At 37.8% G+C, this 25778-nt stretch overlaps 2 protein-coding genes across 4 annotated transcripts in view; one reads left to right on the forward strand and one right to left on the reverse strand.

Annotated features, from left to right (window-relative positions):
- Positions 1-54: 54 nt before the first annotated feature.
- Positions 55-4968, forward strand: Pgls (6-phosphogluconolactonase). 3 transcript variants are annotated; one of them, XM_019062443.2, is made up of 5 exons: positions 55-187; positions 414-556; positions 1910-2110; positions 3269-3552; positions 4484-4968. In XM_019062443.2, exons 2-5 carry the CDS (start codon positions 427-429, stop codon positions 4592-4594), a joined length of 726 nt encoding a protein of 241 aa, XP_018917988.2. In that variant the 5' UTR covers positions 55-187; positions 414-426; the 3' UTR covers positions 4595-4968. The 3 variants fall into 3 exon arrangements, with proteins under 3 accessions (XP_018917988.2, XP_018917990.2, XP_018917989.2); XM_019062445.2 differs by lacking the exon at positions 55-187 and adding an exon at positions 228-246; XM_019062444.2 differs by lacking the exon at positions 55-187 and adding an exon at positions 233-251.
- Positions 4969-5695: 727 nt separating this feature from the next.
- LOC109044503 (Short Calcium-binding Mitochondrial Carrier) overlaps positions 5696-25778 on the reverse strand; it is a 68305-nt gene continuing 48222 nt past the window's right edge. The window contains 6 exon segments of the mRNA XM_019062258.2: positions 5696-10830; positions 11565-11709; positions 12577-12744; positions 13308-13565; positions 15007-15035; positions 15038-15164. Coding sequence (XP_018917803.2) covers positions 10640-10830; positions 11565-11709; positions 12577-12744; positions 13308-13565; positions 15007-15035; positions 15038-15164 — 918 coding nt within the window. The 3' untranslated portion in view covers positions 5696-10639.

The raw sequence follows: 25778 nt of genomic DNA on the forward strand, positions 1-25778 counted from the left end.
ACAATCTCAAATATTTCGACTTTACCGCACTCTAGCGGCAGTAGAGAGTCCCAACCTGTTTCACTCCAAGCCTGAAGAGTGCGCTGTTCTTGTCCTTATCAATGTTTGTTTACACCACTACCCCCCACCCATGTGTTTCTGATAAGTGATAAGATTCAGTTCTCCTTTCAGTTTTGTGGTTTTCAAGGTAATAAAAAATCAAGTTCACCTTGGTTGAATAAACTTAGCAAGCCATTCGCTTGTCTGGTATCGTATGCACTCTAATCATATTCCTTAATCATTTTTGCTTTCATAAAACTGCCTGGAAGTTCATTTTGAACAAGACTTCATTTGTGTTCAGCGCTCATCAACTAGAATTTTTTCCCAGTCTTCCTTCAACAATCATTTTTAATTTTGTTCCTGTCGTCCTCCAGGTACTTTTCTACCATGGCCTCAAACAAACGTATTGAAGTTCATAAGACAGAGGATGCTCTGATCAAGCGTTTGTGTGAATACATTGAAAATATCTCCAAGAAAGCCATTGAGGAAAGATCCGCTTTCACAATTGGTGTATCAGGTTTGTACGAATTCTTCAAATTGCATTAATTATTTACTTTATTTTCAAAGCTTTCAGTGAATTTTCAGTCCAGCAATGGTAGTTTATGCAACGATAACTGTTTTTATCACATTCGTCGGACTGTTGTTGCAACCAGATTTTCTCTTTTTGACTCTCCCTCATTCAAAGAATTCCTCCGACTCACATGCAGGGTTCAGTGCTCTCATGTAAATGTCATTCAGTGTTCCTGGATGCTGTCCAGAGTGTTTAAAATGGGGAAGCATTTTCCCATAAGGCCTTGTCTCCACGAGCCGTTTCACGAGATTTGTCCCAGGGAAAAATCCCACTTACGAAGTTGGGAAAAATATTGAGTTAATCAATATTTTTCCCAGTACCAAGTATGGTACTTGTACCCCTAGGACCCACTGAGAGAAGAAGAAGAAGTGAAAACGAACTGTGCGATATTTTATTCATTACTACATTGTTAATGTTTGTTTAGTTAAAATAATGTGTCTAATTGTCAATTGAGTGCAATTATTATTTTAATCCCGGTTAAATACTCGACTTTAACCAATTTATCTTCCCGCGAAAACTAGCCGCAGGACTGTATGAGCCCCGTCCCGTGGAGACGGTAACTGGGAAAAATCCCAGAAGTTTCATTCCAGCGATTCGAACTTGGGACAAATCCCATGAAAACGTCCCGTGGGGACAAGGCCTAAGCTTTTGGTCTGTACACGGTCCTTGCAGTTATACGGAAGATCCGCACGGCACGGATACACCTATCCGCACGCTTGGGATCACTGATCTCATTGCTTATTTTTACAGAATGTTTACTCTAGAATGAGGAAAAATTAGCAGGTATTCCATGTTATAAAGGTCATTGGTTTTTCATTCATAACAGGAAACGAGGCAAGGAAGCCACAGCATGGCAGGTCAGGACACTCGCATAATTTCTCGTGATAATATTGTGTTATATTCTAGTTTCAACATCGAATTTAATTAAGTAGTTTTGGGTCTTAGATAGACAATAGTATTAGGGAGCAGATTTGTCAAATTTTTTACGTCTTTGGATGGTATAATCTTTATCAGCCTCATCGCACTGCTAACTGATAAAAAAAAATTTAAGTATTCCTTACATAACTTCCTTTCACTGCTTCTACACTGTCGAGCAATTAAAGAATCTCAGTATACTGATGAGAATAGCAGTCTCATTGTTTGTACCTCTCACATCCCCGTAAAAATGTTATTGATCAAAAATTTCTAGAAAGGTCACTGCTAGGATATAAAGTAAGGGAGCATGTTGAAAAAAGGTAAAATTAAAAAAACTCAGTTTCCATCTTATGCATTTAATAATTTTATGATTAAATATTTCAGGAGGGTCCTTGATTGGTGCGTTAGCCAAAGGCTTGCCCGGTGTCAAAACAGAATGGTCCAAGTGGAAAATCTACTTCTGTGATGAGCGGATTGTACCTTTTGACGATACCGAGTCTACCTATGGTGCATATAAGAAAGCCCTAGATGGAGTTGTCCCAATTAAAGATGATCAGTATAGGAAGATAGATCCAAAGTTATCTGGTAAGTTTGCAGTGTTTTTTGCGATAATTTCCCTCAGTCGCCATGAGAGCAGTGTTTACTAGTCTGAGTGTAGCGATGGCTCTTCGTGAAAACCATATTGACGGTGAAACTACCAGACCATGTATCTAGTTTGCGGAGCTTAAAAATCTCCGCTCCTAATTTATATTTTGAAGGAGAACGAATCAATATAATTTTTTAAGATTTGTACAGATTTTTCTTTGCGTAGAGAGGAAATAACACGAATATTTTAAGAATTGACGTTGAGTAGTTTTCCATTTAAAAAATTAAGTATGACAGGAAGTCTACAATGTCGCAAACCGAGATACATGGTCTGGTAGTTTCACCGTTGATATATTTCAATTGCCAGTTTGAAGTTTTTACTTGTATCTCATTCATTCAAAGGGAAACGAGCCACCTTGACTGCTTTAGATTTTTACAGAATATCATTTAAACAGAGAATAAAAGTTTTCATAATTTTCAAGATAATTACTTCTCTATTTAAAGAAACAAAGTAAGACAAAGACGTTTGCAACATAGCAAAAGCACCCACTTGGTTTGGGAGCCAAGCCATTGATATTCTTCAGTGATTTATGAGACTCTGTGATGAATGAAAGAGAAAAAAAATTAGATTTTATAGAGAATTTTTACATTTACATTCTTCAGCCATTAATAAAATGCTTTCATGAAAAGAAAGTAAAAGAAAAATGGATAGAAGTTTTTGAAGTATCAAGATTCGAATTAAATTCTATCTTAGTTCTGGAAATTATCTGCTAAAATTTAGCATTCAGTAAAAGTTAATAGGCTGAATTCAACAAAAACACACCGAGTTTTTTGCATTTGGAAAATAATGAGTTAGGAGTGCTCATATCTACCTATTAACTCAACGGTAGTAGTAATTGTTTTCCTGTGAAGAATTCAAAGTTAAGACAAATTATTTTGAACGTGAAAGTAGTCGTTGAAATTTGGCCTTAACATTGAGTCATACAGATTGATAAAATTTCAAACCTCTCTCTCTCTCTCAGTTTATACCTGGTGCTAATTAGTGCATTTCTGTTAAAGTGTGTTTAATTGATGATGGTATTTATTATAGGTACCTACCTAAGTTAGTTTGTATGAAAAATGCGAATTTTGAAAATAGCTCTCTTTTATTGTTTTCAGCCGAAGAAGCAGCCAAAGATTATATTGGAAAGCTGAAAGCTGACTTCGGAAATGTGCAGTTACCTCGATTTGATCTCCTGCTTTTGGGAATGGGCCCAGACGGCCACACCTGTTCGCTGTTTCCAGGGCATCCACTTCTCCAAGAGACCTCAGTGTGGGTCGCTCCGATCACGGACTCCCCAAAACCACCTCCCAGTCGCGTCACTCTGACGTTTCCTGTAATTAACAATGCAGCCACCAGTATTTTCACGATTTGGGGTGCTGGAAAAGCTGACATGATCAAGGTGAGAAGCGTGTTTTTCTTTGATTTCTCACTGATTGTAATCGTCGTATCAATGGCTAAAGTACAAAACCACGCACTCCACTGCAATGTTTCAAAATGTTCCCACCTATTTTTAATTTTTCGAAGAGAAACAACATAGAGTTTGGTGGTGGGCTTAAGGCTTGAAATTCACACAGAATATTTTGCAAAGAGAGGAGAACGATCAAGAAAGGTTTCAGGAAAATATATCGACTACTTTTCCAAGTATAAAATGAAGTATGATAGGAAGTCTGCAACATTGCAAATGGAGTCGCGCAGTTTAGAACTTTAGCTATTAGTGTGTAATCCTAGGGATGATGATTTATTTGATTTATTTTACAGCTCACCATCATCTAAGTGGAAGCTGTTATAAACCTGTATCAGTGTTACATCTGATACAAAATGTCTACTTTCTCTGTGTTTTGTGCAGTGATTTGAAATTGTAATTCTTAGAAATCAAATATTCGTATTCAAGAAAAAAAAAATATGAACATTTTTGAGGAGTTTCCCTTCCGTTATATTTATGCTAGGGTATTCTTTTATCAGCGCTAATTGTAATTAATTGTCGGTAGGCTTATTCGTTACCTCGCTTAAGAAAAGGGATCTCAGTAAGCAGAGGTAAAGTTTTTTTTGGCTAGGTAGAGAAATCAGAATTTAAGTTTTCAATGGTTTAAAACTCTCCAGTTTTTAAGGACTATCTTGTAACGGGTTTAGTTTATTTCTGAGTCTATGTGACAGTAGTTGACTCACAAAAGAATATCTTGTTAGCAGTGATTCTCGACATTTTAACAAAATAGTGCCCTTTCTGCACCTAAGTCCTCAACTGTCAAACAAAATTAAATGATCTGTTGTTAAATTTTTATTTGATCGGTAGATATTTTTAATATTTTAATAATCCTAGCTCATTGTTTCAGCGGGTATTGGCAGACAAAGAGGATCTTCCTGTAAATCAAGTCAGTCCGAAAAATGGTCTTGTTCACTGGCTACTGGATGATGCCGCTGCAACCAAACTGAATGGTCTATGAGGGCACTCTAAATTCAAAACTGAGAAGTTCTCTCAAAAAAAGCTGGAAATCTCTAAAAGAGAGCCAGGATTTTACACTGATCAAGTAATTTCAATTTTTAAGGATCGTTCCTCAATGAGTTTTAATAATGTACATTCCACAATGGTTGAAAGGTTCTTTGTTTTGTTAAGTTATTAATCTGAATCAAGTTTTGTGCATTTATGAATCTAAGATTTTATATTTTTTTACAGCACTACTTTAAAAGTTTTCTAAAAACTGATTTGTTGATCACCGAGTGATTCTGTGCCTCTTTTTGTTTTGTTTTTAAAATGTGTTAAAACTCCTGGATTGCGTATTTTGTTTCCTCCTTTGCCCATTAAATGGTTTTTTACTTATTTGATGAACAATTCCTTTCAATCTCTAGGATTGCTTTGAATTCTCAGCTCAAAATTATCAAGAATTTTTTATTGGTACTTTTTAGGAATGCATTAACACGGCAACATCTTTGAATGTCTCCAGAAATTTTATTTCATCATGAACGAGCCATCACAAATCAAAAAGTTTCCTTGTTTAACTGATTTTTTCCCCTTGTGGCAATAGAAAAAATACAAAGGTTTGTAAAAAATTCTTGTCAATGATGATTTGATTATATCAGAGGATCCCAATTTACAGGGAATTAGGGACTTGACAAAGTTAGTTCGTTTCTACAAAAGATGCAGCCGATGAATTTTTCGGTCGGGTTTTCATAAGTTGATTCAAAATTCTTACCTGTCCTGATTTTTTTTAGTCTGTTGATGGAATTAATTAGGTCTGATCTGCCGATCAAAATAAAAATTACTCTGGTTGATGAATCAATCATCAATGAATTAGGTTTTCGTTTATTTTTATGAATAAAAACGGTTGTACTTCACCAATGCAGAGAAAAACATGAGTAGAGGGGAACGGAGAGAATGGGAAATTGTATTGCTGTGATAATACGTAAAAATTATCCTTTTTCATTGTAATTCAAAAGGGATGACTCATAAGAGAGGAATATTTTTGTTTTAATTTAAAGGGAATACCCTGTTCGAAAATTCTAAAAGAACAGAGGGATGGAAAAACAAAAATTCAAACAAACGCATGTAAACAAAAAAAAAATAAAAATACTTTATAATTTTTTTTTAGATACAATTAAAAAGTTTACAACAGTATACTGAAGAGTAATACAAAAGTTTCCTGAAACAACCAAGTTATTTTGACGTTTATAATATGAGTTGAGTTACAGGAGTAAATTCAGAATATAGATGCATTCTTATCAATATGAATAGTAATGTTAGGCATTGAGAACTGAGGACTGAGTGGTGATTACAGTAGTGAGCAGGGAAGCCTCTTAACAATATTCCAGGTCTGGATGAAGCATTGAAAAAACAGTTTCGAACAGTTGTTACGAGCAAATATTCTAAAATGATTAAAAAAAATAACAACTGGATTATCCATTCTGCATGACTATTTTGAGTTGTATTTTTCAAAAAACTTCTGAGGTTACTCCTCAAATCAAAGATTTAAACAGACTTCAAGCACTAACCCAAATTAATATATTTTGTAATTGTTTCTTAAATAAGGGAGAAAACTTTGGAAAGAACAATAGAAGATGGGTATAGATTGACATAACAAGATCATGCTACTATTGAAGAGAAGATATTGAATAGGTATTAGAAGTGCTATCTCAAGGTGATAGATTGCGTAGCATTACAGCTTCAATTAGGCATTTGGTTTTTTAAACTTATTAGCGACAGAAAGACGGAGAAATAGTGTGGCATCACAATGAGTTAGTATATTAACTTTAGAATGAATGAAATACAGCAGAAGCTTTCAAAAACTTAGGTAGAATATCTTGACTGAGGAGGCTGAATTAAACAAGGAGACAATATTCGCCGATAAGAGTCATAATTGCCAAGCTCCTTACAGAAAGCAATCTAACATTGAACAATGAAACATACGCAAAGGACGCATCTCTATTTGTTATAGGGCTAATTTTTTCAGCTTATGTCAACTTACACATCAAAATAGATTAGATTTTGCTGCTTTATGGGTATCTCATTCCTTTCTTGCAAGAAAAAGAAGTAAAGAAAAACCAGTTCCACAATACAGCATAATTCAATTGCTGATAATCAAAAATGATGATACATAAATATGGCAATGAAGCTAAAATTATCAGAGGACAAATTAACATGCTTCAATTGATAAAATTGACAGTAAATTCCACAGGCAGAAGATTTTGGTTAACTTTTTCGACCCACTTATGGCAATATCTTTTTTGGAGATAAGCAGCTGAAATAAGCTTTATTTTACCACTATACATTCTGAGCTTTCATATTTATTCACATTTTCTGACAAGCTGAGGTAAGCCCAAAAATGGGGACACTATAATAAGTGACAAAATTAATTGCATTAACTTGGCAATTATGCTTCTGCATTAATATAGGTATGTAAAAAGCATTAGATTAATGAAATACATATGTTGAAAGACAAAAGCTACAGTGATGCCAATTTTGGCGAGTCAAAACAGTAGACGGTTGATAATTTCATTACTTCATATCTTGCAATTATAACATACTAATTACTATTAAAATATTTTTTCCATCAAATGCACTACTTAGTCTTCCTGCGGGCCGATTTGTGAAATTTTGTTCTAGTTGACTGGATGAGACAAGACTAAAGTAAAATGTAAGTATAAGATTGGTCGGTTTTGTCATTTATCTTTTTAGTGTCACCAAGTTGGATGGAATGAATGAAGAACCGAGGGTACTTCTTAAGTTGCCGATAGTTTGTCACAAATTCCATCCATCATGGGCACAATACTGCCGCGCTAAGGAAAAACGCTGTGTGAACATGTGAATGTTACAAAATTTTCCCTCAGAAAATATTTATTTTTGAAGAAAGTTGTGAACATTTTTCCTTGAAGTTGTTAGACACTTCAGATCAAACTACAAACGAAAGTCTCTGAAAAAGCGGAGGGAAAGAATCTACAAATTTTCTCAAAAATTCATAGTTTGTTAGAGGAAATTTTGCGATTTCGGAGGGCTCATACAGCGTTCTTCCTTGGCACCGCAGAATAAGGAGCGAAACCAGGAAAGCTAACTAATGCCAAAACTCCATTTCACCTTCTTATCCAGTCCAAACACACAAGATTTCAGCGGACAGTCAGCTGGAAAAGATAAAAACTCCAGTCCTTCGTCCCTATTTGTAATCAATACACTGAAAAATCACTGAAGCAATGGGGAAGAGATAAATTCAAACTTCAGTTTAAGATTTCTAAACAATCAATCTACATTAAAAAAATGATGATAATCTGAGATGCTATTGAGACTATTTCTCACAAGGCCTTCGATCACAGATGTTAATAACAGGATAACATCTATAATTAGATTTAATGGCTAGTATCATTCAATGTCTAAATTAGAGATTCACGATTGCTCTAACTTTTTTTCGCCTCCAAAGCTAAATTAATAGTACAGACCAATTTTTCTTGCTCTTCAGTGTGGCATATTATTTGCAAATAATTTTTATTATAATTTCTGAAGCTATGACAATCTTTCAAGAAGTAACTATTAAGAGATACAGAAAGAGAGAGAGAGAGAAAACTGTTTACAAGGAGTATCATATGCAGAAAAAATACAACCCTTGAACCGTTAAACAGTAAAATTTGGTCTCCGGTCACAAATCAGAGAGGCATTAGACACTCAAAATGGACAGAGGATAGTGCGGAGAAAGTAATATTTTATGATTGGAAAATGGAAAATGAAAGTAAAAAAAAGGAGGAATGAAGGAAGAGCAAAACAAACCGCAAGAATAATAAAAAAAAAGAAGAAGACGGGTGAATAAATTAATTAAAGGGGAGAAATGAAGAAAATCCATCTTTTAAAACAAAGAGAGACAGACAGACGTCAATTGATAAAAAGTGAAAGATTATAATTTCTCTCTCATTCATTCAAAATTTCGTTGAACAGACTTGAAAACTTAGAGGACTCAACTCTTCATGTTTGGGCAAAAATTGTTCTTTTTCAAAGAGTATTCTAGACCTAAGTGCAAAAAAAAAGAAGAAAAATGCATTTAAAGAGTCATAGCAAGGTTTGATAGAGTGCTCTGATGTTAGCGTATAAGAAATAGATTTAGTAAACAATAGAATTTCAATTTCTTATGCTGTCCATTCTCGATCCATCCGAAAGTTTTGAATGGAGCAAAATTAAATGAAAATTGATGAAATACAGATCTCTAACCAAACAGATAAAGACCCAAGATTTTATTTTCTGAAGAATCAAAGTACATGATGTCACATCACTTTGCTCTGGAACCTTTATCTGTTTGCATCAAAGAGTTTGAAATGCAAGTCTTAATTTCAAGAACGCTGCACTCACACTATCTCATCTAACTCGGTGTCCAATAAAATATTGATTTACAATATTGCCGTGCTAAGGAAAAACGCTGCATGAACACATGGACGTTGCCAAAATTTAGCCACAAAATTGAGTTTTGAGAAAAGCTGTGGATAATTCATCTTGAAATTTTTAGATCTTTTAGATTAAAATGCGAAAATAATTCAATGAAAAAGTGGAAGAAAAATATTCATAAATTTTCTTGAAAATTCTTATTTCATCAAGGGGAATTTGGTATCGTCTAAAGGTTCATACGACATTCTTCGCAGCAAGGTAGAATAGCACTGACAATTCGTTTCTGACTCAATAAACTAGGGTAATTCTGAAGCAGTGTATATAATATAACACATTAACACTACAAAAATTGGGCTGAAGTAAAATAATATCAAGAATGTACGGTTGATAAATTACAATAAATGCTCAAAACTGGCCTGTAAAAACTCAAGCTGACATTCACATCAATTTACCGCTAGTCATATTCTGAGAGCTGTCTTTGGTCGATAGCTATTCAGACATTGAGCTTGAGTTTTTGACTCGGGAGTTTGAAGATTTCATAATAATTTACTGTCATCTATCATTTGTAAACTGGTGTTTTCTGGTTTATAGTCTGATACTTGCGAGGTAAATTAAAAGGATTCTCACTTCACTGACTATAATTCATAATCGAATAATAAGGCTAGAACTGAATTGGGTTCTTTTGTGAAAATGAACAATTTTTTTTTTTAATCAATTGTGGATTGGAGAAGCTAATACAGGCACACAGAAATACCTTTGGTTTCAACCACATCAAGAGTTTAGAATCTATCTAAGTAGAAAGAGAGAAATTCCTGAGCAACCTTATCTATTTTTATACTTTCCTCATTTTTAAAAAGCAGAAACTGATAAAAACAGGCTGAACCTAATAACAACAACAACCCTCAATGATAATGAAACTTAGCTGCCATTTCTATTTGATTCAGTCAATTTGATAAATGGGTAAAAAATTAAGACTGATTTTTGGATTTTAGCCTAGCTTGGATTTGTTTTTAAACAGCCATTCGCCTAAAAAGTCTGACAAAACTCGCACAATAGAATCCAAGTTTACAAAGCACATAGCTCAGGAAAAAAAAATTAATTTGTAAAATTCAGTTCCCTTGAGTTCAGGCGGCTTGTTTTAAATAGCTGATGGATTATTGCAATTTTCCTTTTTGCTGCTAAAAACAGATCAAAAATTTTATAATTTTTTGGTGCTTGTCTATTATGTGAGTGAATGGTCTTCCTCCGTCTTTATAACTCAAGTAATTAATTCCATAATATTAGGAAATAATAACTTAAGCGATTGAGTCGGAAGCTTTTCGAAAACCAAGCAACGATACAATAATAAACAGGCAATGAGACAACAAACACAACTTAATTTTACAGCCTTGGTAAAAAACTAAAAGAAATGACAGCACAGTTAGGGCGTTAAATTAGATAAACACATGGACTAAACAATCGGAACAACAAAATGGCGTTAGACGCAACATTTCCAGCGGCACCATCTTCTGACCAGTGAAACTAGCCACCGGTACGCACCTGGACGTTCCTTTAAATTTTATTTTAATTTCATAAGATCACAGCCAGTCAAGAAAGTAAAAGAAAAAACGATAAAAAAATAGAAATAAGTTAAAAATCACGTCATGTTGACTCCTAGCGCCTGCCGACACCTTTCGTAAACGACGTAACTAATACTAACAGCTGGCGCAACTTTCAGAAAGTTTGGTGTGATACCCCGGTAGAGTCCTGCAAATCCTTCCTCTTGCAGAATTGTTCGCAGAAGGCCTGTCATAGTGTACTGCTCGCAAGAACCAACATTGGTAACTACTGCAAAAAGGGAAACAAGAAAAAAATGATATTGGACGATTTGCAAAAGAGCAAAAGAAAAGCAAGGGAATCAAATCTAGGGGTTGAAATTGCTGATTCAAGGCTCTCTTTATAGTGACACTTGCTTTGATGAAAATTTTTCTATAACAAAGGAATCGTCTAGTCCCTTTAACTTTTCATTATATTTATTGCTGCTGGCTAAAACGAAAATTTCTCTATGGCGAAAAATCGTTCAGTCCTTTGCTAGTCCCTTACAGAGAGAGAGAGTACTATATGTACTATCATCTGGTGACTGACTGAAAAAGAATATTCTGCCAAACCTAAAAGCAACCTAATCAATCGCTGAAAACAGAAGACATTGATTAATTGCAGAGTTTCAAGAATTACTGCTTTATCTCAAATAGAGAGATAATCACTTGATATTTAAATGATAAATGATATTTAAATATGATTATCTGAGAATATTCTTCATTTCAGGGGGCAAAGGAGAAGAACACAATCTGTGCAATACTAATAATTAGTCATACGCCAAGATAATAAACTAAAATATACTGCTGAGTTTTAAACTAAAATATACAGTAATGTAAATACATAAATATACTGTATAGAATTTGACATCTATTTTTAAATGAATATTTGATCATTGCAAACCATTAAAGGATCAGCGTATTTGGTATCATCAAGAGATATCAGTCTGTTTCGAATTAATGTTCTCAAGGAGTGAAATGAAATACCTTGTGCTTGAAGTCGTGTTCTGACTAGGGCTAAAGGATAGGAGCAAACTTGTCCACAAGTGCTGGAGGCAGTTCCGCAGGCCAGAAGTAACAGGACACTAGGGGCTTCCGCATCATGCTGCCTAATGTAGCTATTTTTTAAAGTCTGAAATAAAGCATGATAAATTAATCGTACAGTAATTAAATTACGATTCGCTGAAAGTTAAAAATTAGGACAAAAAAAAAGCTTCAAGACTACATCTGTGGTATATACATGCCAGAAAGAAATATTCGTGGCAAGGCCACACACAACTGTATTTTGATGGATAAATTTTTGTCTTCTTTTCACTTTTGGTACAAGAAAGGGTTTTTGCCATACAATTTTATTTTCTATAGGATATTGCTTCATTCATTAATGCTAAAGAATCATGACAATAAGAGAGCGTATTTGTTTTTCACCGACAAACGAACCAAATGATTATGCAGATATTTCAGAGGGCCCATTTACACCTTTGGTGATCAAAGAGATTACTGTTAATTGCTGGGTCAGTAGCACTGCCCCACCGTGCAAAGCGACTAACCTCCATGGTGATTTGTTCTAATTTTTCATTTTGTCTTCAAATTTTTTCTCTGACAAGTCCCTCTTTAATCATAGCGCAATGAAGAACTTCAGCACATTGACTGATACGCCCATTATTGGCTTGTTATGAAGTTTTTGATTTCTAGGAACATCTCCAAGCTCCAAACCTTTACTATAATATACTTTCATAGACCCAGAGAATGTACCGCTATCCCCAAAGTCAGGGCATCATATCTTAAGTGAATTGTTGGAGTATACACTCGTGCCGCAATGTACGCTTGAATCTGCGGCAGTTGACATATTATTTAGGCTACCCTTTCGGAGAGAACTAAGCTGTTCATAATTAATTCAAAGAAGTGCAGTATTTAAATGAGGTATCAGCCATCGATTTTTCATGTATGAATTTTCCCTTACGACCAAGAAAAAATATTAATTTGATTAAATTTTAAGTACCTCGTACACAGCTAGATCAATCCCGGCATACGGTAGGATGCCCAGGAGATTTGGCACGTAACCTCTATAGAAACTCTGCCAGCCTCCAGTTAAGTACATTTTGGTAGCAGCATCAGCTAAACTTTTGTATTCTCCAGTTTTCCGTAGCGCCAGTCTAGTTTTCATCACCTGTGGGAAAAAAGATAAATCATTGTAATTATTGTTCACATTTCAACAATTTGAGCTACTTAAATGGAAGTTAAAAAAACTTGTGAAATTGGTTGAATAATATTGGTGAACAGTAGTTCGGATGTAGAATTAAAGTATGTGATTTTTAAGATAACTGAAAAGCAATCACGACTAGTTTGTGACTAAAATTAATGCACAAGAGAAATTTTGATGCAAGATTGTTGATCTCTAGGGGGCCATGCTACCTGATCACTTCGGCATGCGAAGTGATTCATGCCTTAGGCGTTATGCGTTACTCTTGAGATTTTATATTACAGAGTGAGATTTAATTTTTTTTTTTAGAATTTTTTTGATTCATGAGCAATTTGAAGCCATAGGGAATAAGAGGCGTCTGGAGCAGTTTAAAAAGGACTAACTGGTTTCTTCAAAGAGTTAAGGTATTTCCTGCTTTTCAACTCTTCACAGACCTGTCGCTTTCAACAATCGTGTCCTTCCTTGAAGTTAAATTTTAAAAAGGAAAAGAAATAAGACAAAGAACCAAGTCAGTTGGCATTTTTCCTCACCTCTAATGGATAGATGACAGTTTGACTAAATCCACCAGCTAGCGATCCGGCGACGAATCTTTCATATATAGTTAAATCACGGGTGCTATTTCCTCTAATTATCCGCTTGCTTTGTTCATAGGCCATGAATTTAAGCGCAGACTCTGGTGCAATTTTCAACACATTAATACCATTACCGCGCCACAGACTGAATACGCCTCCTTCTTGCAGGAGCGTTTGTAAAGTATGCCTAATTTTGCTGGACTTGTGGCCATGCACCTAAAAACAGAAAACAGTTTCATCAAAGTACTGAATGATATTTAAAAAACTACGCACAAGATGAGATAAGCAGAAACTAACCACTTTCCACTTACAAACCTGAAAAGTGATCCATGCCCTCGTACAAATTGCACTATTTTCTATTTCTTAAACAATAGAATCGACCTGAATGTGTGAGGATTATTGAGAACTCCTTCAAATTCGACTGATGCAATTAGCAGTGACTTTCACTTTCACTGTTAGGAACCTTCAATGTGCGAAAAAACCATTTTTCAAATATTTCAATGATCCTCTATCATGACGGCAGCCATAGGATCCTCGTAAGCTGGAGGTTTGCGGATGGGAGGAGCTTCCTTTCAGAAGACACAAGGTGGATTTTGAAAAGCATTGGAATCTCGTTCTATAAATAGCCTCACTCGGGGAGAAGATGGGGGAAAATTTGTTCCCCTCCCCCTGCATTTTGAAGTTTACCTTGCCCTCAAGGGCTCATTTTATAAAGTTTAATCGAAGTTAGAACATCTTTTAAGAGTCTTAGAGCCCCAATTTGCCAGAAGTGACGCTCTTGCATCTCAGATATTATTGCACCAAAAGCGTAAAAAAGCACCTACGTTTGTTAAAGTGGCAATATAGATCATGAAAGTGCGGACACAAGACACGGAGAAAAATTTGTGCGTTAAAATTCCACCATAAGGGAAATTTTCCCTTTAAAGTACGTTCGGATCTCACGAGAAAATGTTTAAACTGACAGGGTGTCTACCAAAACAGGCTGGCCAAAAAATTAGTACTTCTACAGTGCTTTTTCCATGCATTCAGTACCTCCCCAACAGAAAAATTTGGTACTTTTTTAGTACCCTCCGTAAGACAAAATTCGAAAAATTTCGAAAATTGCGACAAAAATGACATAGACAAACAATTTCATTGGCGGTTATCGCAATCTTGCACGCAAATACTACTCCAAGAACCAACGCGCAGGGGAGTGCATACTTTCCAGGCTTTATTGAAAAACATGCGTAGTACGAAGGAAAAAATTCTGGACCTTCTTGCAAAATTTTTGCACTTTCTCAATACTTTCGGACCGCCCTTAAAATTTTTTTTTTGAAAAAATCAGTACTTTCTCCAAACTTTCCGAACTAGTAGACACCCTGTTCCACCGAAAGGCAAATTTCCCCTTTTTAACACGTTTGGATTTCATGAGAAAATGCCAACCGCACCTCTCTTAGATAATCTTCCATTCCTTTGGAGGCGGATCCAGCATTTGGCAACACCAGTTTTCCTCATTTAAACCTATGCTAAATAATCGATTCTTATCGGAGCACTTGGCCCCTCCAAGAATCGATACATTTCCATGGGTTTAAATGGAGAAAAGATAATGTTGCCAATTTGCTGGATCCGTCAATGCCTGTAATACCCACAGTACTTCATAACTGAGCTTCGTATGTACCTGAAGATAAACCTTGAGCCTATCCAATGTGCAGTGCAGGTCCTGGAAACGGCACCGGCAAACCCGCCAGCCACCAGATGGCGCCACCACATCCCCGTTTTCATCTCATTTTGAGTGAAATCGTCCGGCACGTTCAAGTCTTCTCCAATGTCCAAGTACTGTAACACACCAATAAGAATTTCTATTAGTCCAATGTGCAACAGTGTAACCAACATTAACAATTTGAAGGGAGTAGAGCGAAAGAAGGGGGGAGAGAAAGAGGGGGAAAGAGAGAGGAAAAACCCTGGTTTAAGGTCAAAAATATCGATTTTAAAGTTTTCGATGTTGAACTCTATCCAACGATGTCAAGAACATTGGGTGTAAGTTTCAAGCCATAATTTGCGTTGTTAGTGATAAATGATACAAGCGTTCTAAAGCGAATCGTTACTAAGACAGACAACGGCGCCAGCATTAACAGCGCTTCCGTGCTAAGTGAAAACGCCGCAAGAGTAGCCAGGCGTTGCCAAATTTCCCAAGACAAATCACGAATTTTCAGGAAAACTTTGGAAAAATTCCCTTCCGATTTTTCAGAGGATTTTACTGGTAATTTGATCCAAAACGTCTGAAAATTTCGAGAAAAAGTATCCATAACTTTCTTCAAAAATAAATGGTTTCTGAGAGGTAATTTGGCAACATTCGAATGCTCATGCGCTGTTTTCACTGAGCAGTTTTCTCTATCTCCATTTTTCGTCCTCAAACTTCGAATTACTGCAGAGGGGTCAATGTTTGGAATGTTTAGTAGTTCTTAGCTCCAAACAATGCAGAAGTCATAACTTTGCAGCCGAAGTATCACAAGCGCCATGCGACGTTCGAAAATTTCCGCCGCCATTTTATTTTTTTACAGAGAAGTTCTTCAACGAAGCAGTCCAAAAATTTCACTGAATATTCTTTGTTCTTCCGATAAAATTCAGAAAAATTTGCAAACAGACTCAACCAATATTTTTTCTATAAAAAAAATAAAATGGCGGCCGAAATTTTGAAACGTCGCAGGGCGCTTATAAGATACTTTGGCCGGAAAGTGACGAAGTAACCTTTCTAAGCTTCGATATAGTTATCTTGCCCCCCCCCCCTTAAACAAGGGACACTTTGTACCTAAATCCGGCCCATATTTTACAAACCAAATTAACTTTTATCACTAGCCGTGGTATTATATGAATATCAGTTTTCAAAAGAGAACAAGTCCATTTTTGCATGAGCCTTGGCTTGCATAAAAGTACATGCTAATTAAGACTCATCGTGGAATGGACCAGTGGTGTGGCGCGCTTTGCGATATATCGATTGCTCTGCCATTCAAACCTGTGGAAAAGGATCTATAGACAGGGTGATTCGCAGCGAACATCTTGATAATCGATTCTTTACCACAGCTTCAAATGGGAGAATATCGATAATTATAATCGATTACTCACGCCTCGCCACTGGAATAGACCTGACCCCTTTTGAAAACAACTGATACGTATGGTTTGGCTCTTTAATCGGAAGTTAGCTAATAATACAATTTTCCTGAGGTGAGCCCCTAGTAGAGAAGATATAAGAATGTTCTGACGTAACTTTAACCGAGTGTATTACATAATTTCAAGAGCCGCATTTACTTGTATGCATGGGTCGACTATCTGCTGTAATGTCGAGTGTCTGTAATATTCCGCTATCTCGTCTTGAACCGGTGCAAACACACAGCACACACGACGTTCGTGTTGAGTTGTGTCACAGACTGCGAATTCATGAAATCGCACATCGACCGAACAATTTTCTCAGTAAATTCGCGGTTATTCCGCTGGTTTTCGTAGGTTTCGAGTGTTTGATTTCGACTCCAAGAAACAAACACGATGGATTTACGTATCGAAAGATGAAAAAAAAAGCGTATTCGCTTATGTCTTGCCGTGTTAAGTTATGATGCTTTCGAAAACCTCTTGATGAGAGCCAATTTTTTTACGGATTGTACCATCTCCAGTGAAAATTGAGATGTTGTAAGTCCTCATTTGGTCTCTGTTTTCTTTGATTTTCCTCTTTTTTTACTTAGTGCCTAGATTTAACATTTTGATGCCATCATAATTCTTGAACCCCGGTAAAAATTGGCGATAAGAGCTGCGTTTCAAAATACCATAGGAATTCTTATAGCCGGCTAAAGAAGGCTACAGAAAATCATATAGCTGGCTGTAGAATGCAGAGAATATTATACGGCCGGGCTATACGAAGCGATAAAAAATTATGCAGCCGGGCTTTACACTTTATCGCCTGGCTGTTGCTTTTTCGCCATCGATTATAAAAGGCTATAAGAAATTGTGTAGAAATTCGTGTGCTTTGGAAATCATTGAAGTTTGATACGGAACTACCCTAGTATTTACAAAACACACGTTATATTTTCCTTTAATACATATTTTTTTTTCATCAATTAAAACGAGAATAATCCATACAGGATGTGCAAGCTTTTCAAAATCATGAGGTGAAAAACGCTGACTCCGCCAGATTAAATATTAGAGCCTAACACAAAGCGGAGCGGCGACGCACTGGCGTCTACAAACCTAACAGGGATACTTCACGCATTGCGCAACGCGTGAAGTATCCCTGTTAGGTTTGTAGGCGCCGATGCGCCTTTCGCGCTGGCTGCCCGCCGCCGCCTGCCGCACCGCGGCGTGCCACGGCGCTTGAAGCAACTATTTCACACCAGAGGTATTGCACAGTATCATACAAAACTGAAGGCGCTCTAATATATTAGGAATGGCAGGCATCCATCAAAAGTACGGAGCTTTCCTCGCAAAATAAATCAAGATACTACGGCCTTTTCACGCAAGATGAAGCTCTATCCGAAATCGCATACACAAGAAATGGAGGGCGCCCTGCTTCTTAGAAAAACGAGGAACAAGTCTCTGACTTGACTAGATTGCAAGTCCAACTGACAAAAACGCGACAAACTTCCCGACTTTTTCGATCGATGATCAGTGGCCTCAAAGCAAATAATCATCAAATATCAATAGGTCCGATAGATCCGTTACGTAACTTCGTCATGAAAAATCAGGAAATTTGAATACAGAGAACTAATGGAATCCTGCGCACCTTAAAAGATGTTTTCGCTTTAAAATCTCATACGGAACACATTCGAGCAGTTCAAAAAGTTTGCATCAATTTTGAAGTAGTCAATCCAAGTTCATGGATTACCCTAAAATTAATGAATTTGAACTTTCAACTTTTTTTTTTTGGGGGGGGGGGGGTCAAAAATAAAAAGAGAAGAAAATACCAATCAATGATGCTTAAAGCGGCCATGAAAAACAAACTTTCGCGTCCGTCGATTAATGTATAGAAGGCTACACAATCGTCAACATTTTTTTGGAAAATGATCAAAACGGTATTATAAAGGTCATACCATAAAATATAAGGGGGGCACTTTCTCCGCCCGTTAAAAAAGTTCAAGCCCACTTCTCTCAGTTCCGAATAGATGCAGCTCGGTGCCATTTCGCTGACCTCAGTCCTTTTGTAAGCCGGGAGGGAGACGGGGGGTGGACGCAACCCCTCGTTGGTCGCGTCCCTAACTCAGCTGCGGCCGATTATTGAAATTTAAACCAGCCCGATAAGACATCGAATTGCGATATATTGCATGGTTAAGATAGGGCTATGTCTTGTCGTGTCGGGCTGACATAGTTTCAATAATCGGGCCGCTGATGCCGTAAAAAAACCCGCGACCTTGACCTCGAGACGGTGCCCGGAAAACATTGAACGCGCGCCCAATGAGCTCCCGACTTCGCCCTCTGCGGAATGAATTCGAAAAACTAACGGACCCCGTATTCTTCCCTCGTCCGCGGGCGCGACGGCTCATGAATGCGGAGCAACTTGCAATTTTATTTACTCTCCCTCTTTGAATGTGTTCCATGGTGTCTTAACTCATCGCGGGCATTGATTTCCATACCCGGGCCCGGGCCGCACAGTGGATCGAGTCAATGGGAGACACTGGAAAAAAAAAAAAAAAAAAAACACATTGGATCTAGAGTCCAGACTCTGAAAACATCGACAAGAAAAAATACTCTTGATTCAATCGGATTTTTGCTTAAATCAAGAACCAAGCCCTCTTAATTTGAGCGGATTTCCTTTTGATGTAAGCAAAAATCTGATTGAATCAAGATTATTTTTTCTTGTCAATGTTTTCAAGAGTCTGAACTCTAGATCCAATGTGTTTTCTTTTCCAGAGAAGTGAAACAAAATTTGGAAACTTTAAAAGCTCATAACTCCGTTGTTACAAGAGTTCGAGGTCTTAAAAATTGTTCCACTAGTTTGCTCGTAAAATTCACCCCCAGATTCAACCCCTCAAAATTTTAAATTTGACGAAATAAACGTGGAAATTTACAGTTTCGGTGAAGAAATCCATGTCCGACCTCTCTCATTGAATCGATCCACCGTGCGCCGTTTGCTTAGCCGGCCGCAACCCGCCCTTAAGCAGTAAGCACTGCCAAGTCCTATACCACGCTGAGGAAAAATGGCGTATGAACATTCAGACGTTGCCAAATTTCTTTTCTTAAAATATTAATTTTTGAGAATAGTTACGAATATGTTCACACAGAGAGAAATTTCAACCCTGATGTTTGGTTAATACGAGAAGTAAAACAAAAAATGACCCTGGCTTTCGGTTGACAATTGGACTGCATTTTGCAATTTGGACCTATAAATTCTGGCTCATCTGAAAAAACACGTATGTGCATTGGGAAACTAATGGCACATACATTGTTTTTAAACCGGGTCGGAATTTATAGGTCTAAATTGCAAAATGCGGTCCAATTTCAAGAGAAAATGCTACCTGCATTTTGCAATTTGGAACTATAAATTCTGGCTCTTCTGGAAAAACACTTATGTGTATTGCATAGGGGAACTAATGGCACATACGTTGTTTTTAAACCGGGCAGAATTTATAGTTCCAAATTGCAGAATGTAGTCCAATTGTCGTCTTGAAGAAATGGACCGCGTTAAGCAGGAAGGAACCAAGCCACATCAGCTATTGCCAAATCCTACTGGACAATCTAATTTTTTTACAAGAGAACATTTGTTTTGTTGTTCATTTTGAAAATGTTAAGGAATTTACTACGTACTATGCAGAAAAAGCACTGAAATTCGCACGAAAGTCCACACAAGCGTTTTTGTGTAAAAAATTAAATTTGGCAAAAGCTGATGTGGCTTGGTTCCTTTCTGCTTGACAATAAAAAAACAATTTAAAAAGCGGCTAACAAGGCTAAAATTTCACATACACAAAACCAAAACGTTTCGGCTGAAAATTCAGCCATCCTCAGTTGGATGAATCAGAATAAAAGTGGTTAAATATCTAAAATAGTACCTGATGAGTACCTTTCAATTGGAAATGTTGTTATTATGACAGAAATTTTGATAAGATAGTCAAGAAAAATACCGAAAACGGGCATCGGTGAAACCAATATAGCGCTTAAACATTTTGGTTTTGTGTATGTGAAATTTTAGCCTTGTTATCCGCTTTTTAGATTGTTTTTTTATTGTATATCTTGTCACGGGCTGCAGAGCATCCATCATATTTCATTTCTGCTTGACGCGGCCCAAATGTAATAAAAAACGGATGGTGAAGAGCCCAAGGATATCTGACAACCCTCGAATACCTATACATATGGCGTTATCCCTTAGCACGGCTTCGAAACCCATCTCTCACGAAGAACGAAAGCTCTCGCGATTCCGGCCTTGGCTTTTTATTACGCTACGATGTCAAAAAAATCGGCACTGTGCCTGAGGGTTGCAGTTATGCGAGTTCTAAGAGTATCGATCATGCGACTTGTGTCAGGTGGGTTGGGGGTGGAGAGGAGGGGGCTGGGGATTAGATCCGAATGATATCATAGGTTAAACCTACTGAGCAAGGTCGTGGAGAAGAGGGCTTTCTCAGAGGATATTGAGTTGAGGGATCAAATCTCCCCTCCCCTCTCTCAATGACAAAATTTATTGCAGCTCTCGTAACTTACTTTAAATACTACAAAACGAACGAAATGTTACCGTGTACGGCAAGGTTTCTTGCCTTTCCAAAATTTTCAAATTGCCTGGACTTTCCCTCCTTGGTAAAAAAATTTCAAAGCCTTTTGGTATTCTCTTTCTTTCTTTTAAAACGCTCACTGTTTCCTAAACTTCAGACAAAAAGTCCACGTCGAGAGTTTCAAATTATGGGAAAAGGTACTCAGGCAGGGTGTCTACTAAAACAGACTAGCCAAAAATCAGTACTTTTCCGGTGCTTTTCCAGTACATTCCCGAGAAATTCAGTACCTCTTCAACGGAAAAAGTCAGTACTTTTTCAGTACCTCCATTTGACGAAATTCGAGAAATTTCAAAATTTTGAATTTCTCTCTCAAATTGCAAAAATGAAAAATTCCGGACCTTCTAGCGGAATTTGCGCACTTTTTAAGTACATCCGGACCGCCCTTAAAAGATCAGTACTATTTCCGAACTTGTAGACATCCTGTCAGAACTCTGAGAGTATTTGAAAGGTCCCAACTTTCCTGGTTTTCCAAACCGACGGACATTCTCAAGAACTATATTCATTACCCTGCAAATGGAATGTTGCATGTGTGAGGAATTTGCGATTTGACAATTGATTCGTATGTAAAAGTTTGCGAGAAACACGATGGTGTTACTGTTTTCTCTGAAATCAACTCCCAGGCTCAAAAAAAGCTCTCAAGTTGAGGCCAAAATGGAGGGGATATCCCACGCTATCCTGAGAGTCCACCTCTACATCAAGACGAACTCTCCATGCAAAGATAGGGAGCAAATACATTGACAGGGCTGACACTTTATTTGGGGACTCTAAAACTGAAAACACGGCATCCCTGCTAAAGTATTTGCTTCCTATCTTTGCATGGAGAGTTTGTCTTGATGTAGAGGTGGACTCTCAGGGTAGCGTGGGATATCCCCTCCATTTTGGCCTCAACTTGAGAGCTTTTTTTGAGCTTGGGAGTTGATTTTAGAGAAAACCAGTGGCACCATCGTGTTTCTCGCGAACTTTTACAGGAGAATCAAGAGTCAAATCGCAAATTCCTCACACATGCAACATCTCCATTGTCCATTCTCTCCCCCGACGATGGAGTCTACATCCCTTATGGTGATTCGATGGACGCCATATTTTGTGTCAGAACGGCATGCGATATATCGCATCAATTGGCTCCATTTTTTCAGCTATTCGTCATTTTTCTCTCCAATTTTGAGATCGCAATTCTGTTGTTAGGAGACTAAAGCACGCACTTACCAATTTTAACAAGGAAATTCAACGTACTAAAGGCGTGTTTTTTTCGAGAGAAAACATCGCATTCGATACTGATATCGAAACTGCACTCGAATGCGATATTTTCTCTCTAAAAAACCACGCCTTTAGTACGTTGAATTTTTTTGTTAAAATTGCGGCAAGTGAGTGCTATAGTCTCCCGACAACAGAATTGCGGTCTCAAAATTGGAGGAAAATAACGAGAAGCTGAAAAAATGGAACCAATGGATGCGATATATCGCATGCCTTTCTGACACAAAATATGGCGTCCATCGAATCACCTAATGACCCAGCTCAATGCTCCCATCAGCAAATTTTTAACAATAACGTTAAACGAGGCTCATTTAAATGTTGGCGACGACTCGCTGCCCGCGGGGACCGGTGGAAATAAAGTTCAAAGTTGAGGCGGGCGGGCGTGTTTGATTAGGTTGGAACGAAGCCATTTCCTCGCCGGGAGCGGTGAGGCCGGCGCGTGCGTGACCACGGTCGTTCTCGCCACGTTCACGTTCGTTGTGTCACGCTAAATTTTCACCGTTCCTCACGTTATGTAACGCGCCCGGCGAGCACTGCTTCGAGAAGAGGGAGGTTCCCGCACTGGGAGGCCTGGCATGCACATGTGCGAAAGGTAATCGGGGCCCTTAACAACCCCTAAATCAGACGGGGGTAGTTCTTGACCTTCCAAGTTAGAGGTGTGCACGAGGGGGGAGGAGAGGTCGCCAAAAATGTGGAAACTTTACCGGCTTAAACTCAGTTCATACAAAATTTTAAGGTTCTACAGGGTGTCTCGTTTTTTTTCCATTTTGGAAAATCCTGATTTTGACTGCTAAATCCCAATTTCATAATTTTTCCAAATCCTGATTTTTTGTGGAGAAAAATTAAAATTTCTGCATAGGCGTATGCGAAAGCATAAAGAAATCCGATCGGACGGCCCACTTTTCTCAAATCCTGATTTTACGACCGATTTTTCCTCAAATCCTGATGAAATCGGGATTAAATCCTGATTGACCTCAAATCCTGATGGAATCGGGAAAATCGGGATAATCCTGATGCTAGACACCCTGCTCTAAAGGTAGTTCCATCGGTTTCCTCATGAAATTTGCTGCTGGAGGCCACCCTTAAAATATTAATTGTGACGAAATAAACATAAAAATTTGCAGTTTTGGTAAAAAGTTTTATGTCCGACCTCTCTGATTCCCTCGTTCCATTATGTGCACTGTGTCTCCAACAATTGAAGCATTTTCAGTAAAAGGACGAGTGAGACTTCAAATGCTGTTAAGATTGTGCAAAAAGGTTTCCTAATTGTAAATAACTGATCCAACAGTTCTGCTATGCATCTTTCCCTGAATCTGCTCCGAGTTTTCCCTCACCATTGTAAGGAAGTAAGTCGAACGTGAATGAATTTCATCTGCAGCAAATTCTATAAAAAATTGCACGATCTTAGCAGCATTGAGAGCCTCATACGCTCTTTAATCGAAAAAATCCTCAATTTCTATTAGGCGTTGCACTTGTAAGCAAAATTGGTGATACAATCCCACCAGATCATTTCCCATGTAGATCTAATTGCATAGCCTCTGAAATGAAGGCGAATTTACTTTCTCAATCATCTCCGGTCTTCGTTTCAACACAGGAGGGATTTCTTCCGTCTGCAGCAAGAACGACGTGGAGTCCCTTTATACTGAGAGTCAAGACAATGTGAATCCATTTCTGATTGGTTCCCGTATTTTAGGCCTTTACAGTGTCACAAACGGGAATAAAGATTACATTTTCACCGATTGCAAAGATTATAATCTGGAATGGACCGAGGAATTACGGGTTCGGCAAGGAACAAACGGAATGAGAGAAGGCGCGGAGAAAGGAATTTGAGAATGGGACGATCAAAGATTACGAAAAACGTTCAATTTCTGTAATCTTTATTCCCGTTTGTGACTCCATGAGGGGGTGTTGTCTTGACTCTCGGTATAAAGGGACTCTAGAACGACGTAGCTCCATCCAAGTTTTGAAATTATTTTTCAGACAAAATCCTCTATTGAAAGAAAACATTGTCAGCTCCGTGTTTCTTATCATTCTCTATGACACTCTGTCATGTATAATCATGAGATTAACGCGAAACTAAAAACGTTTGAGGCTCCGAACGCTTCGGTAGACTTCTTTTGGGTAAATGAGTCCATTTCATCGGGCTCTGACCCCATTTATCAAACTGGAATGACTTATCAGTATCACAATACATCTTTGCCATGATACGATTTTTTCTGCATCGATACGGTACAAAAAACCGCCAATTTTCAGCGCGAATCGCGAGGCGAGGAATGAACTTTATACTTTGCCGATACGCCCACTGTGACATAATGACAGACAGATTTCACGTTGGAATAAACCTTTAGTGCTTCCGCTCTGAGAGAAGTTCGCGGAAGCCGCATTACCATAGAACATCTATCAGCAAAACGGAGTTTCGAAGGGAGGATTTCATGAAATAGGTTACTATTGGTAACCTGTCTTGCAAACTTCACGAGGAGATGTTTGAGTGGACAGGGTGGGTCTGTTTCAAGCAAGAGATTCTGCTAAGTGAATGCACTTTTCAAGGGAAAATTCGCTCGAAAATCACGTTGCACGGGAAAAAAAATCGCTTGGATCTAGAGTCCAGACTCTTAAAACCATTGACACGAAAAAAAAACTCTTGATTCAATCGGACTTCCAATTCGTTCGAAACCTCAAACCCATTCTAGAAAGCAAATCAAGGTGATATAAAAAATTTTCCCCGACATTTCCCGGTTTTCCCTGACCATGGCAACCCTGTCTTGAGTGCAACAGATCCATTTCCGCCGGATCGAAGATCATCGAATCGAATCACCGTTGCAAGCACGATATTGATCGACGGGTGGTTTCTCCGAACGGACGACAAATTTGTTCGCACCGTCGATGCATTTACGACATGAGCCAACAAATCGACGAGGGAATGTTAATTAACGACTGTCGGTCGTTAATCGCTCCCTCAGCTCGTCCCTGAATGATCGACTCTCGAGTTCGTTACGGTTCACATAGATCGTATTCGATAGAGGTTCGATCTATCGTTTGGTTCAAAACAATAGGACATAACCTCAAACAAAAATGTCAGGATTTAAGTTGGAAAAGCTGAAAATAAGAAAATTCCTAACGATTTCACTCTTCATTGCCATTTTGTACTCATAAGTATCAAAAATCTATGAAAAAAAAACCCGTTCCTTCAGATTACTCAATTGACTTTTGAGGCTATGTCTTGACGTTGAACCAATCGATATCGATACAATATCGCTTGTTTGATGTATCGAATACGATCCATTGAGAGCTGGGACATACAATCATGTCAAGCATCAGCGATTACGATGCAATAATGAAGTGATCTTCCGAAATTCACGCCATGCGGCTGGCTAGATTTTCGATCATCCACGCGGAAAGGGATGTTGGTTTGGTCCAATTGGTCCATGAAGGCATAATTAAGGAGTTTTCCGCGAAA

The sequence above is a fragment of the Bemisia tabaci genome, chromosome 10, assembly GCF_918797505.1.
Source record: "Bemisia tabaci chromosome 10, PGI_BMITA_v3".
NCBI classification, from domain to species: domain Eukaryota; kingdom Metazoa; phylum Arthropoda; class Insecta; order Hemiptera; family Aleyrodidae; genus Bemisia; species Bemisia tabaci.